This window comes from Panulirus ornatus, chromosome 57 (genome assembly GCF_036320965.1).
Source record: "Panulirus ornatus isolate Po-2019 chromosome 57, ASM3632096v1, whole genome shotgun sequence".
Lineage (NCBI taxonomy): Eukaryota > Metazoa > Arthropoda > Malacostraca > Decapoda > Palinuridae > Panulirus > Panulirus ornatus.
Window position 1 is genome coordinate 6,840,607 of NC_092280.1, and position 13,739 is coordinate 6,854,345.

General features: G+C 40.4%; 4 protein-coding genes across 4 annotated transcripts; all 4 read left to right on the forward strand.

Moving 5' to 3' along the window:
* Positions 1-74: 74 nt before the first annotated feature.
* On the forward strand, positions 75-961 carry LOC139766172 (uncharacterized; the record flags this gene model as incomplete). Its single annotated transcript, XM_071694443.1, has 2 exons — positions 75-287; positions 583-961. Coding segments are annotated over 2 exons (531 nt in total), but the record flags the coding sequence as incomplete, so codon positions are not given.
* A 3,059-nt stretch (positions 962-4,020) lies between these two features.
* LOC139766173 (cuticle protein 18.6-like) lies at positions 4,021-4,898 on the forward strand (the record flags this gene model as incomplete). Its single annotated transcript, XM_071694444.1, has 2 exons — positions 4,021-4,203; positions 4,499-4,898. Coding segments are annotated over 2 exons (501 nt in total), but the record flags the coding sequence as incomplete, so codon positions are not given.
* Positions 4,899-7,741: 2,843 nt separating this feature from the next.
* LOC139766446 (uncharacterized) lies at positions 7,742-8,816 on the forward strand. Its single transcript, XM_071695133.1, has 3 exons — positions 7,742-7,777; positions 7,944-8,138; positions 8,445-8,816. Exons 1-3 carry the CDS (start codon positions 7,766-7,768, stop codon positions 8,760-8,762), a joined length of 525 nt encoding a protein of 174 aa, XP_071551234.1. The 5' UTR covers positions 7,742-7,765; the 3' UTR covers positions 8,763-8,816.
* A 2,386-nt stretch (positions 8,817-11,202) lies between these two features.
* LOC139766447 (uncharacterized) lies at positions 11,203-13,550 on the forward strand. Its single transcript, XM_071695135.1, has 3 exons — positions 11,203-11,228; positions 11,396-11,590; positions 11,907-13,550. Exons 1-3 carry the CDS (start codon positions 11,214-11,216, stop codon positions 12,222-12,224), a joined length of 528 nt encoding a protein of 175 aa, XP_071551236.1. The 5' UTR covers positions 11,203-11,213; the 3' UTR covers positions 12,225-13,550.
* Positions 13,551-13,739: the final 189 nt, after the last annotated feature.

Consider the following 13,739-nt stretch of genomic DNA (forward strand, 5'->3'; position numbering starts at 1 on the left):
GTATGATATATAGTGGAATTTTTTTCTATATTAGATGAGGCAATAATAGTAAAATAGTTTGAATTTTGACCTCTTGTGGCCTTCCCTTGCAGGTCTTACTATTGGCGACCCTCGTGGTCGCAGCCCTCGCTCGCCCCGACACTGTTCCGGCATACGGTGCCCCATCTCACCCACAACCCTCCTACAGCGCCCCCGCCCATCCAAGACCGTCCTACAGCGCCCCCGCCCACCCAAGACCGTCCTACAGCGCCCCCGCTCCCGGTTACTCTGCTCCCACCTATCCTGATGTAAGTTGATGATGATGTTGGCTGTCGCTGTGGAAAGACGTTTGGTTAGAATAATTGTAACATAATAACAAATGAAAGGTCAAGTTACGCGATGTCTAATGTTCACATGTCTACATTATTTGGTATAACCTCTTGTTCTCCAAGTTAATTCACTCTAATAGAAAATCACAGGTAAGAGTCAAATTGCAACAAATGTTTGTAGGAATATGCTAAGTGGATAGGAATGTGTTGTGAGGGACAAATCCTACATGTCACATATCATTTGGTAATTATCGTAAACACTTCTCCCCTACAGACTCCTCCACAGTACAGTTCCCAGTACGCCGTCAAGGACGACTACTCCGGCAACGACTTCGGCCACGACGAAAGCCGGGATGGCTACAACACCGAGGGCTCCTATTACACTCTTCTTCCCGACGGTCGTCTGCAGAAGGTGACTTACTACGTGAACGGCGATTCCGGCTATGTGGCGGAGGTTACCTACGAGGGCGAGGCCCAGTACCCTACCTACCAGCCTGGCCCAGCACCCTCCTACGGCCACGCCCCTGCGCCCTCCTATAGGCCCGCCCCATCACCCTCCTACAGGCCCGCCCCAGCACCCTCATATGCTTAATTTGATATGATCTTGATGGAGTATCATGTTTATGATTGTATTTGTTATCTGATATATAAATAAATTCCGCTATATAAATGAATGTTCGTTTATTGTCAAATACATATCATACCTCCTTAAGTAATACATACCATACACAGATACAATACCGATGTAAAGAAAACGATGAGAGAGACCCATCACATATATATATCACTTGTTGTCTTAAGTCAACTGGAAGTGATTTTCTGATGTTTTTGTGTTCAGGTCTGGTTTGGCACATGTTTCTTTTGCTATGACTTTAACTGTACAAGGTGGTATATGCCCAGACCTGTTGCAGTTTTGTTACCCAGACTTTTGTACGTCTCCGGACAATTTGCCGGAAGATATAAAACTAAGGTTTTGATAATATATATGTTTTTTCTTGCATAAAACTTTTTATTCTCTTTTTATTTTGGTAAGATCTTGAAACGTCTTATAAATCTGTCACTAAACGTTTTTAGAAAGAACTTATTCAGACTAAAATGGTTTAGAAAGTGACTTTGCCAGTATATCACATATGAGATGATATATAAGAAACGTGCGGAGGTAAAGTTATAGCAAAAGAAAGACGTATTAATCCAAACTTGACCTAAACGCATTAGAAAATCACTTCCTGTAGAAATAAGCTCAAAAGCAATATCACTGAGAAATATATGTATATGATGCGTCTCTGTCTTCGTTTTCTCTACTTCAGTATTGTATATGTATATGGCATGTATTATTAATGGATATGTATGTATTTGAGAGTAAATGAAAATTCATTTACATATCGGCATTTATCTTTGTATCAGATGATAAATACAGTCGTAAACATGACGCACCATCAGATCATATAAAGAGAAATAATCTCTTTATATGTAGAAAAGTGAATTCACAAACAAAAAAATCCAGCATCATAACCTGAGATGTTCCGTTGTCGAAATGTTTATACTATAAACATATAATATCGTCAGACAAGATTTATATTATGTCCAAAATTATCGAGAAGAATTTCTTGTGTCAAAACTTTGGTTTCTTAAAACCGAAAACTTTGTGCATTTAATGCAGTAAATATCATTTTGTTTGCAAAGGCATAAAACCACTCAGTTATATAGATTTCCAAAATGCTCAAAGTATTATTTGTTGATCAAATGTAAATGTATATACTTCGGTTTTGATTGTATAATGATATCAATACAATTTTCCTTATCCTATATCGTACACTTTCCAGCAATGTATATTTCACAAAGAATTGTCAGTTCTTCTATGTCGTAAGTTGTCGGTCATGGACAAAAGTCCTCTTCGATGTCAAGCCTTAAATGAAAGATAAAAAAATGGCTGGAATGATAAAAACGTTAGATAAACGAGAAAATGATCAAAGAGATTCAACGACCAAGTAGAATATTTCTCAAAAGTTGGAAATGGTAGCCTGTAAGAAAGACATGAGAGAGTAAATGTTTTAAAGCCTGAAAATGTGGGGAAAGAAGCAGAGATCACGACGGCCCTATCATTGAGAAACCAATAGCCCCACAGTAAACATGTGACGCTGTGGTTTGCCGGGTATTACGTTGTCTAGGTAATGGAGGGAGTAAAAGCAGACTCGAATCTACAAAATAGGTAACGAGAACCAGCATTGCGGTATAGAAGTGGGTTAAGTTCTGAGGTTAGGTGGGGAGACGTGATAAGTCCGATTGTATTGGACTGGACACTGTCAAGTAAGTTATGTAGACTTAAAACCTGACTAGAGGAGAGCAGTGGTCTGAAATGATAATATTCGATTACCTAGCAATGATAATCATTATTCTGATAATTACTTAAAAGAAGTGAAAATCATTCTTATAGGTTTAGTTTTATCCCGACAACCTGAACCTCATATGAAGTGACCATGAGTGTTAATGACAATGTATTGATAATCCAAAGAATATTTTGTTCAGTTAAAGAGAATATCATGTTCTTCGACATTTGTTACTTTAAGTCCTGTTACATACGTACGTACGGCAGGATATAATGAAGACGATCAAGGTGTCTATCAGTCTGTCAACAAGACAGTTAAGATAACGAAGCATCTTAGACACTGAATAGTTTAGCCGTAAGAATCTAATTCAAAGATGAATAGCTTTCCAGAGTATTCTGGACTGTTCACTTCAAAGATGTCGAAAGATTACGAGCTCCACATTCGTCGTCCGTCAGCTAACGATGTTGCCGGGTGGTTGGCCGGGACGTGATTAATGTCTATTGTCCATAAATCTGTTTACAGGCTAAAAAAATATAATCAGATTGCTCAAGAGAGCCTTTACAATAAGAAAAATTATGATGGTGCAGAATGAAACCTTTACGAATACAACTCATTTGCTCATTTAAATAATCATGTGATCATGAAATAAGCTTCCATCAGCATTTCAAGGTGTCACAACTGATGAGGGCTTGTGTACAATGAAAGAAAGCTCAAAAAATTCTCTCCTTCATAAAATTACTTCGTGTACTGACCAGCATGATTAAAAGGAAAGGAGACCCCCTATCTTAAATGCCATTTGAAAACCAGTAAGATGTAGAATATCCATTTTACTACTAATAATAAAAGCTCGGTTTCCATTACAAATGCTGTTGAAATAACTCACTGGAGTAAATTATTTCCCGTATTATCTGACATCATTTTGTAGACAGGTAATCATGAAGATACGCAACCTGAAGCAGTTGTTGTAGTCATTTCCACTTCAGAACTACATGCCTTGTAAATGAAATCAAAATTTATAATCGTTGCTCCAGTGCTCAGGCTATCTCTTCCTGCAGTAGTAGCTGTCAGCGCCCACCCTCACCTCACCACTAGAATACCTTCACCTTGTAAAGATAGTGTCAACCCGAAGGCCGGGAGGGTCACGTGATAGCAGGTGGAGTTGGTGGTATAAAAGGCTGCGGAGTTCCTCAGGACGCATCAGTTGCCTTCACTGTTCACTCACATCATGACTTCCAAGGTGGATATGTCTTCTTATATACTCGTCTTGAGCATAATGTTGAGTTCTGATCAGTTATTACATAACTAAATGTAGTATGATATACAGTGGATTTTTTTTTTTATATTACATGAGGCAATATAGTAAAATAGTTTGAATTTTGACCTCTTGTGGCCTTACTTTGCAGGTCCTACTATTGGCGACTCTCGTTGTCGCCACCCTTGCACGTCCCGACACTGCCCCGGCATACGGTGCCCCCTCTCGCCCACAACCCTCCTACAGCGCCCCCGCCCACCCAAGACCGTCCTACAGCGCCCCCGCCCCCGGTTACTCTGCTCCCACTTATCCTGATGTAAGTTGATGATGATGTTGGCTGTCGCTGTGGAAAGACGTTTGGTTAGAATGATTGTAACTTAATAACAAATGAAAGGTCAAGTTACGCGATGTCTAATGTTCACATGTCTACATTATTTGGTATAACCTCTTGTTCTCCAAGTTAATTCACTCTAATAGAAAATCACAGGTAAGAGTCAAATTGCAACAAATGTTTGTAGGAATATGCTAAGTGGATGGGAATGTATTGTAAGGGACAAATCCTACGTGTCACATATCATTTGGTAATTATCGTAAACACTTCTCCCCTACAGACTCCTCCACAGTACAGTTCCCAGTACGCCGTCAAGGACGACTACTCCGGCAACGACTTCGGCCACGACGAAAGCCGGGATGGCTACAACACCGAGGGCTCCTATTACACTCTTCTTCCCGACGGTCGTCTGCAGAAGGTGACTTACTACGTGAACGGCGATTCCGGCTACGTGGCGGAGGTTAGCTACGAGGGCGAGGCCCAGTACCCTACCTACCAGCCTGGCCCATCACCTTCCTACGGCCACGCCCCTGCGCCCTCCTATAGGCCCGCCCCAGCACCCTCCTACAGGCCAGCCCCAGCACCCTCATATGCTTAATTTGATATGATCTTGATGGATTGTAATGTTTATGATTGTATTTATTATCTGATGTATAAATAAATGCCGCTATACAAATGAATGTTCGTTTATTGTCAAATACATATCATACCTCCTAAATTAATACCATACACAGATGCAACACTGATGTAAAGAAAACGGGGAGAGAGACCCATCACATACATACATCACTTGTTGTTTTATGTCAACTGGAAGTGATTTTCTGGTGTTTTTGTGTTCAGGTCTGGATTGACACATCTTTCTTCTGCTATGACTTTAACTGTACAAGGTGGTATATGCCCAGACCTGTTGCAGTTTTATGTTACCCTGACTTTTGTACGTCTCTGGGCAATTTGCCGGAAGATATAAAACTAAGGTTTTGATAATATATATGTTTTTTCTTGCATAAAACTTTTTATTTCCTTTTTTTTTGGTAAGATCTTGAAACCCGTCACTAAACGTTTTTAGAAAGAACTTCTTCAAACTATAATGGTTTAGAAAGTGACTTTGCCAGTATATCACATATGAGATGATATATAAGAAACGTGCGGAGGTAAAGTTATAGCGGAAGAAAGACGTATTAATCCAGACTTGACCTAAACACATTAGAAAATCACCTCCTCTTGAAAAAAGCTTAAAAGCAATTTCACTGAGAAATATATGCATATGATGCATCTCTGTCTTCGTTTTCTCTACTTCAGTATTGTATATGTATATGGCATGTATTACTAATGGATATGTATGTATTTGAGAGTAAATGAAAATTCATTTACATGGCGGGATTTATTGTTATATCAGATAATAAATACAGTCGTAAACATGACGCACCATCAGGTCATATAAAGAGAAATAATCTCTTTATATGTAGAAAAGTGAATTCACAAACAAAAAATCCAGCATCATAACCTGAGATGTCCCGTTGTCGAAATGTTTATACTTCAAACATATGATATCGTCAGACAAGATTCATATTATGTCCAAAGTTATCGAGAAGAATTTCTTCTGTCAAAACTTTGGTTTCTTAAAACCGAAAACTTTGTGCATTTAATGCAGTAAATATCATTTTGTTTGCAAAGGAATAAAACCACTCAGTTATATAGATTTCCAAAATGCTCAAAGTATTATTTGTTGATCAAATGTAAATGTATATACTTCGGTTTTAATTGTATAATGATATCAATACACTTTTCCTTATCCTTTATCGTACACTTTCCAGCAATGTATATTTCACAAAGGTTTGTCCGTTCTTCTATGTCGTCAGTTATCGGTCATGGACAAAAGTCCTCTTCGATGTCAAGCCTTAAATGAAAGATAAAAAAACGGCTGGAATGATAAAAACGTTAGATAAAAGAGAAAATGATCAAAGAGATTCAACGACCAAGTAGAATGTTTCTCAAAAGTTGGAAGTGGTAGCCTGTAAGAAAGACATGAGAAAGTAAATGTTTTAAAGCCTGAAAATGTGGGGAAAGAAGCAGAGATCACGACGGCCCTATCATTGAGAAACCAATAGCCCCACAGTAAACATGTGACGCTGTGGTTTGCCGGGTATTACGTTGTCTAGGTAATGGAGGGAGTAAAAGCAGAACTCGAATCTACAAAATAGGTAACGAGAACCAGCATTGCGGTATAGAAGAAGTGAGTCAAGTTCTGAGGTTAGGTGGGGAGACGTGATAAGTCCGATTGTATTGGACTCGACACTGTCAAGTAAGTTATGTAGACTTAAAACCTGACTAGAGGAGAGCAGTGGTCTGAAATGATAATATTCGATTACCTAGCAATGATAATCATTATTCTGATAATTTCTTAAAAGATGTGAAAATCATTCTTATAGGTTTAGTTTTATCCCGACAACCTGAGACTCATATGAAGTGACCATGAGTGTTAATGACAATGTATTGATAATCCAAAGAATATTTTGTTCAGTTAAAGAGAATATCATGTTCTTCGACATTTGTTACTTTAAGTCCTGTTACATACGTACGTACGGCAGGATATAATGAAGACGATCAAGGTGTCTATCAGTCTGTCAACAAGACAGTTAAGATAACGAAGCATCTTAGACACTGAATAGTTTAGCCGTAAGAATCTAATTCAAAGATGAATAGCTTTCCAGAGTATTCTGGACTGTTCACTTCAAAGATGTCGAAAGATTACGAGCTCCACATTCGTCGTCCGTCAGCTAACGATGTTGCCGGGTGGTTGGCCGGGACGTGATTAATGTCTATTGTCCATATATCTGTTTACAGGCTAAAAAATCATAATCAGACTGCTCAAGAGAGCCTTTACAATAAGAAGAATTATGATGGTGCAGAATGAAACCTTTACGAGTAGAACTCATTTGCTCATTTAAATAATTATGTGATCATGAAATAAGCTTCCATCAACATTTCAAGGTGTCACAACTGATGAGGGCTTGTGTACAATGAAAGAAAGCTCAAAAAATTCTCTCCTTCATAAAATTACTTCGTGTACTGACCAGCATGATTAAAAGAAAAGGAGACCCCCTATCTTAAATGCCATTTGAAAACCAGTAAGATGTAGAATATCTATTTTACTAATAATAATAAAAGCTCGGTTTCCATTACAAATGCTGTTGAAATAACTCACTGGAGTAAATTATTTCCCGTATTATCTGACATCGTTTTGTAGACAGGTAATCATGAAGATACACAACCTGAAGCAGTTGTTGTAGTCATTTCCACTTCAGAACTACATGCCTTGTAAATGAAATCAAAATTAATAATCGTTGCTCCAGTCCTCAGGCTATCTCTTCCTGCAGTAGTAGCTGTCAGCACCCACCCTCACCTCACCACTAGAATACCTTCACCTTGTAAAGATAGTGTCAACCCGAAGGCCGGGCGGGTCACGTGATAGCGGGTGGAGTTGGTGGTATAAAAGGCTGCGGAGTTCCTCAGGACGCATCAGTTGCCTTCACTGTTCACTCACATCATGACTTCCAAGGTGGATATATCTTCTTATATACTCGTCTTGGGCATAGTGCTGAGTTCTGATCAGTTATTACATAACTTGATGTAATATGGTATAAAGTGGAAATCTTTTCTATATTAGTTCAGGCAATTATTGTAAAATAGTTTGAATTTTGACCTCTTGTGGCCTTCCCTTGCAGGTCCTAGTATTGGCCACCCTCGTGGTCGCCACCCTCGCTCGCCCCGACACTGCCCCGGCATACGGTGGTCCCTCTCGCCCACAGCCCTCCTACAGCGCCCCCGCCCACCCAAGACCGTCCTACAGAGCCCCCGCCCACCCCAGACCATCCTACAGCGCCCCCGCTCCCGGTTACTCTGCTCCCACTTATCCTGATGTAAGTTGGTACTGATGTTGGCTGTCGACATCTAAAGTCGTCTGGTTAGAATGACTGTAACTTAACAAGTGAAAGGTCAAGTTACGCGATGTCTTATTGTTCATATGTCTGCATTATTCTTGTTTAGCAACGTGACTCACTCTAAAAGAAAGTCACACGTCAGGGTAGAAATGCAAAAAATGTTTGTTGCTGTAAATGAATTAGTAAAACTAGGACTGTGCTAAGTGGGTAGGAACGTGTTATGAAGGCCAAATCACAATTGTCACCTATCATGCAGTAATTGTCGTGAACTCTTCTTCCCTACAGACTCCTCCCCAGTACAGTTCCCAGTACGCCGTCAAGGACGACTACTCCGGCAACGACTTCGGCCACGACGAAAGCCGGGATGGCTACAACACCGAGGGCTCCTATTACGCTCTTCTTCCCGACGGTCGTCTGCAGAAGGTGACTTACTACGTGAACGGCGATTCCGGCTATGTGGCGGAGGTTAGCTACGAGGGCGAGGCCCAGTACTCCGCCTACCAGCCTGCCCCAGCTCCCTCCTACGGCCATGCTCCTGCTCCCTCCTACAGGCCCGCCCCAGCACCCTCTTACAGGCCCGCCCCAGCACCTTCTTATGCTTAATTTGATATGATCTTGATGGAGCGTCATGTTAATTATTGTATTTATTATCTGATGTATAAATAAATGACGATATGTAAATAAATTTTCATTTATTCTTATACACATATCCCAGCTACTAAGTAGTAGATTCCTTATACACATAGAATACTGTTCTGCCTAAATGGAAAACAGAGACGAATCACATACATACACTTTTCAGTGAAATCACTTATTTTCTCATGTCAGTTGGAAGTGGTTTTGTGTTGATTATGGGTCAGGCCTGGATTGGCACATGTTTCTTCCGCAATGACTTTTACTCCATTCCCACTGAAGGGTTTTTATAAGCCCTGACATGTACAGTTGCCGCGGTTATAATGATGGTTAAGCCTAAATCAAACTTTTGTTGCAGTTTCATATTTTCCCGACTTTCTACACGTCTCTCGAAAATTTGTCAGAAGATATAAGGTTGCGGTTTTGAAGATAAAATGTTTCATTTCTTTTGCATATTTCTTTTTATTTTCATTAAGAATTTGAAACGTTCTGTGAATTTGTCTTTAAACGTTCTTAGAAACAACTTGGTGAAAATAACTTGGCTTCGAAATTGACTTTGCCAATGTCTTACATATGTCTATTTATATAAAAAAATGAAATTACAAGGAAAACTCTTTGCCTTATAAACTGAGATACACTGTTGTCCAAATGTTTATACTCTAAACAAAGTCCATTTAAAAAATCTTGTTAATTTTTCTATCGCGACAGCTTTAGTCGTGGACAAAAGTCCTTTTTGAAGCCAAGCTTTAAATGAAAACTAAAAAAGACCGAAATGATAGACATAAAAGAAAACAAGAAGTAGAATACAGGTATCCGAAGGAAGTGAGAAACCTTTCATGTAACAAGAAGGTGGTAGTCTGTAGGAAAGACATGAGAGGGTAAAGTGTTCCAAAGCTTAGTGCTGTAGGAAAAGAAAGAGGCAACGCAACGACCCTATCCTTGAGATGCCAGCCAACAAGCAGTACTCATTTGACGCAGAGGTTTGCCGAATACCACGTGATCTAGGTAATGAAGGTGGCATACAAACAACCAACTGTCGGGAGGAGAAACAAAAAGCAATGGTTACAAAAGAGGGAAAGAGAACCAGCACTGCGGTATAGGGCAAGTGGGTCATGTTTTGGGGAGACAGGGAGAGTTGATAACCTTGATTCTATTGGACTCGACTCTGTCAAGTAAGTTAGGTAGATTTAGAACCCAACCAGAGGAGAGCAGTGGTTCGTAATGATACTTGAATGCTTAATAATGATACGTTATTTGTGTTATATCCTCAAAATCTGTGACATTATTACGATAACCTGAGCCTCATATGAAGCGATCCCGTTGTTGATGGCAATGTATTGATGATCAAGGTGAAAATTTCAATCAAGATGAAGTTTTGGTTTAGATAAAGAGAATATCGTGTTATGCGACATTTGCTATATCAATTCCTGTTACATCTGTACGGCAGGATATAATGATGCCGCTCAAGATGTCTTTCAGCCCCTTTTATATCTGTTCCAGTGAGAGGCAAATAACAAAGAATCGTAGACACTGGTCATTTGCTTAATAAGAATCTAATTCACATTTGAAAATTGTCTAGAGTTTGTTGGATTGTTCCCTTCAAGGATGCCGAAATATTATGAGCCTTATACTGATCGTAGGTGAGCCAAGGATGTTGCCAGTTGATCTCCCAGGACAATATTTGATGCTATTCACTACTGAGACAATTTTATGATCCAGAAGATATAAACACACCGAACAAGAACGCCTTCAATATAAAAGGAATTATGATGGTAAAAGATTGAAACCTTTACGAGTAACAGGATTTTGTTCTTTTAGCTAGTGATGTGTAATCTTTCATCATTATTTCAAGGTGTCACGATGAATTGCGGTTTATATACAATGAGAGGAAGCTCAGACATCTCTTACGTTTTTATAAGAGTTCGTGTACTGACCAGTTTGATAAATAGAACAGAGACTTCCCACTTTAGACGCAATTTCAAGACTATTTAGATGTAAAATGACCATTTCAGTATTGACACTCATCACTATTTCCATCTCATATGCGAATAAAGTTACTCACTGAAGTAAATGATTTCCAGTAGTGATGAATATTTCTGTGTTGTCTGATCCCATTTTGTATACAGATCATCAAGACCATACACATTCAGAAGCACTTCCAGTTCTGACGTCCATTCCTTGCAAATACAAAATCTTATAAGATCTTTTTCTTCACTTCAGTCCTCAGGCAATTTCTCATTCACTGCAGTAGTTTCCGTCAGCATCACCTTCACCGCACCACTAGATTAGCTTCACCTTCTAAATATAGCGTCAATCCGAAGGTTCGGTTGGGGGGTGTTACGTGACAGCGGGGTGGAGTTGGTGGTATAAAAGGCTGTGGCGTTCCTCAGGACGCATCAGTTGCCTTCGCTGTTCACTCACATGATGACTTCCAAGGTGGATATATTTTCTCATCTACTCGTCTTGGGCATATTGCTGAATTCTGATCAGTTATCACATAACTAAATGTAATATGAAATAAGAAAACAGTTTTTTTATGCAAGAGTTTAGACAGGAATGATATAACATTTTGAATTTTGACCTCTTGTGGCCTTACCTTGCAGGTCCTTGTATTGGCCACCCTTGTGGTCGCCACCCTCGCTCGCCCCGACACTGCCCCGGCATACAGTGCCCCCTCTCACCCACAACCCTCCTACAGCGCCCCCGCCCACCCAAGACCGTCCTACAGCGCCCCCGCCCATCCCAGACCGTCCTACAGCGCCCCCGCCCCCGGCTACTCTGCTCCCACTTATCCTGATGTAAGTTTGTACTGATGTTGGATGTTGACATGTGGAGACGTTTGATTAGAATGATTGTAAGTTAATAAGAAATGAAAGGTTAAGTTACGGTGATGTCTTAAAGTTCACATATCTGCATTATTTCTGATGACCTCTTGTTCAGGAACTTGACTCACTCTAAAGGAAAGTCTCTGGTAAGGGTCCAAATGCAACAATGTTACTATAACTAAATTAACCAAGCTAGGACTGTGCTAAGTGTGGAGCAATATGTTGTGAGGGACAAATCTTACATGCCACATATTGTGTGGCAATTATCGTAAAGTCTTCTCCCCTACAGACTCCTCCCCAGTACAGTTCCCAGTACGCCGTCAAGGACGACTACTCTGGCAACGACTTCGGCCACGACGAAAGCCGGGATGGCTACAACACCCAGGGCTCGTATTACGCTCTTCTTCCCGACAGTCGTCTGCAGAAGGTAAATTACTACGTGAACGGCGACTCCGGCTACGTGGCGGAGGTTAGCTACGAGGGCGAGGCCCAATACTCCGCCTACCAGCCTGCCCCAGCACCCTCCTACGGCCACGCCCCTGCGCCCTCCTATAGCCCTGTCCCAGCACCCTCCTACAGGCCCGCCCCAGCACCTTCCTATGCTTAATTCGATATGAAGGTCTGGATGGAGTGTCATATTTACGATTGTATTCATAATCTGGTTTTGATAAATGGCGTTGAATAGATGATTATATGTTTATTCTCCCATACATATCTTATCTCCTTCAGTGATATACGCTTCTTTTCTTCCAGTCATTTGCCAGAAGTAAGGTATTCACGCTACCTCGTCCTAAACATCCCACATCTACTACCTTATCCTTCAGCACACCGAATACTCCTTAAGAATATGTCCCTCCTTATGTTTTTCACCTTTTCTTTGCCCTCTTTCCACTTCTTCATCGGCTTCCCTTACTGCTATTACCTCTTTTCCAAGAATTTTTTTAATTTTCCTAAGATTTCATCGATACCCTATTACCACAATCTTTATTTGCCTTCTTTTCCAGCTTCTGTTTCTCTCACTGAATCCCGTCCACTTTCCCTTGTACGCTTTTCAGTCACATGCTCTCCTTCCCTGCAGATAGCGTCCACCCAACATGTTTTTTTCTCTTTCTTTAGGAAATACATTTCCTCATTCCAAAACTCATTACCTTTTCTCATACGTCCACCTCTTGCCTCCTGAAAACCACACACTTTACCTGCACTTGTAAACACTGCTTCCTTGTCCACTATTCATTTTTCATTTGCTCTTACCCTATCCCACTCTGGAATAAGTCTCTTTTGGTGTCGTTGCAGTAGAATCTCTTTTCATAGCTCCCTTAGTTTGATCGTTTCTCTGACAAGCATATCATTTCCCCTTTATCTGAATCCCCTTCGGCCTTTCACACTGGTTTCCACCTAGAAATGATTAGCCATCCCAACGTCATACCCAACAAACTCTCCTTTGCCACGGTGACTCCCGACTTCACTCACCATCGCATGATTATACATGCACCTCTTTTTGACCCACGTCTTCCGAATCGCTATTCCATTTTCAGCACAGATCTCAGAAAGCTGTTTCCTAATTCCCTCACACCGGGTGCTCCATATTTCCCCCCACCCTCCAACCCCCACTAGTCATTCTCTCAACTGCCACATCATCCACTCCTGCATTCACATGATCCTCCTCCACCCACCTCCCCCTGCACGAAGATGTCATCCCTTACGTCAAAATTGCTGAAGCGCTGTCTCATCACCTCTCCACATGCACCCGTTGTATCCTCACTCCTCTCAACACCAGGAGCGTAACCACTAACACTCACCCACACCCCTCGTAGTCTACTTTTCTCTACAGCTCCTCCGTCGTCAGAAGAGCCTCCCATTCTTTGACTCTACCACTCACATTCACTCCAGACTTTGCCCCTCAGTTATTCATTAATCATTCTTCCCTTTCTCCTTCAACTTAGTTTCACGCATATATATATATATATATATATATATATATATATATATATATATATATATATATATATATATATATATATATATATATATATATATATATATATATATATATATATATATATATATATATAAAACTTGGAGATGCATCCGCCCATGTTATGGTGGTTCTCCTAAGTATATA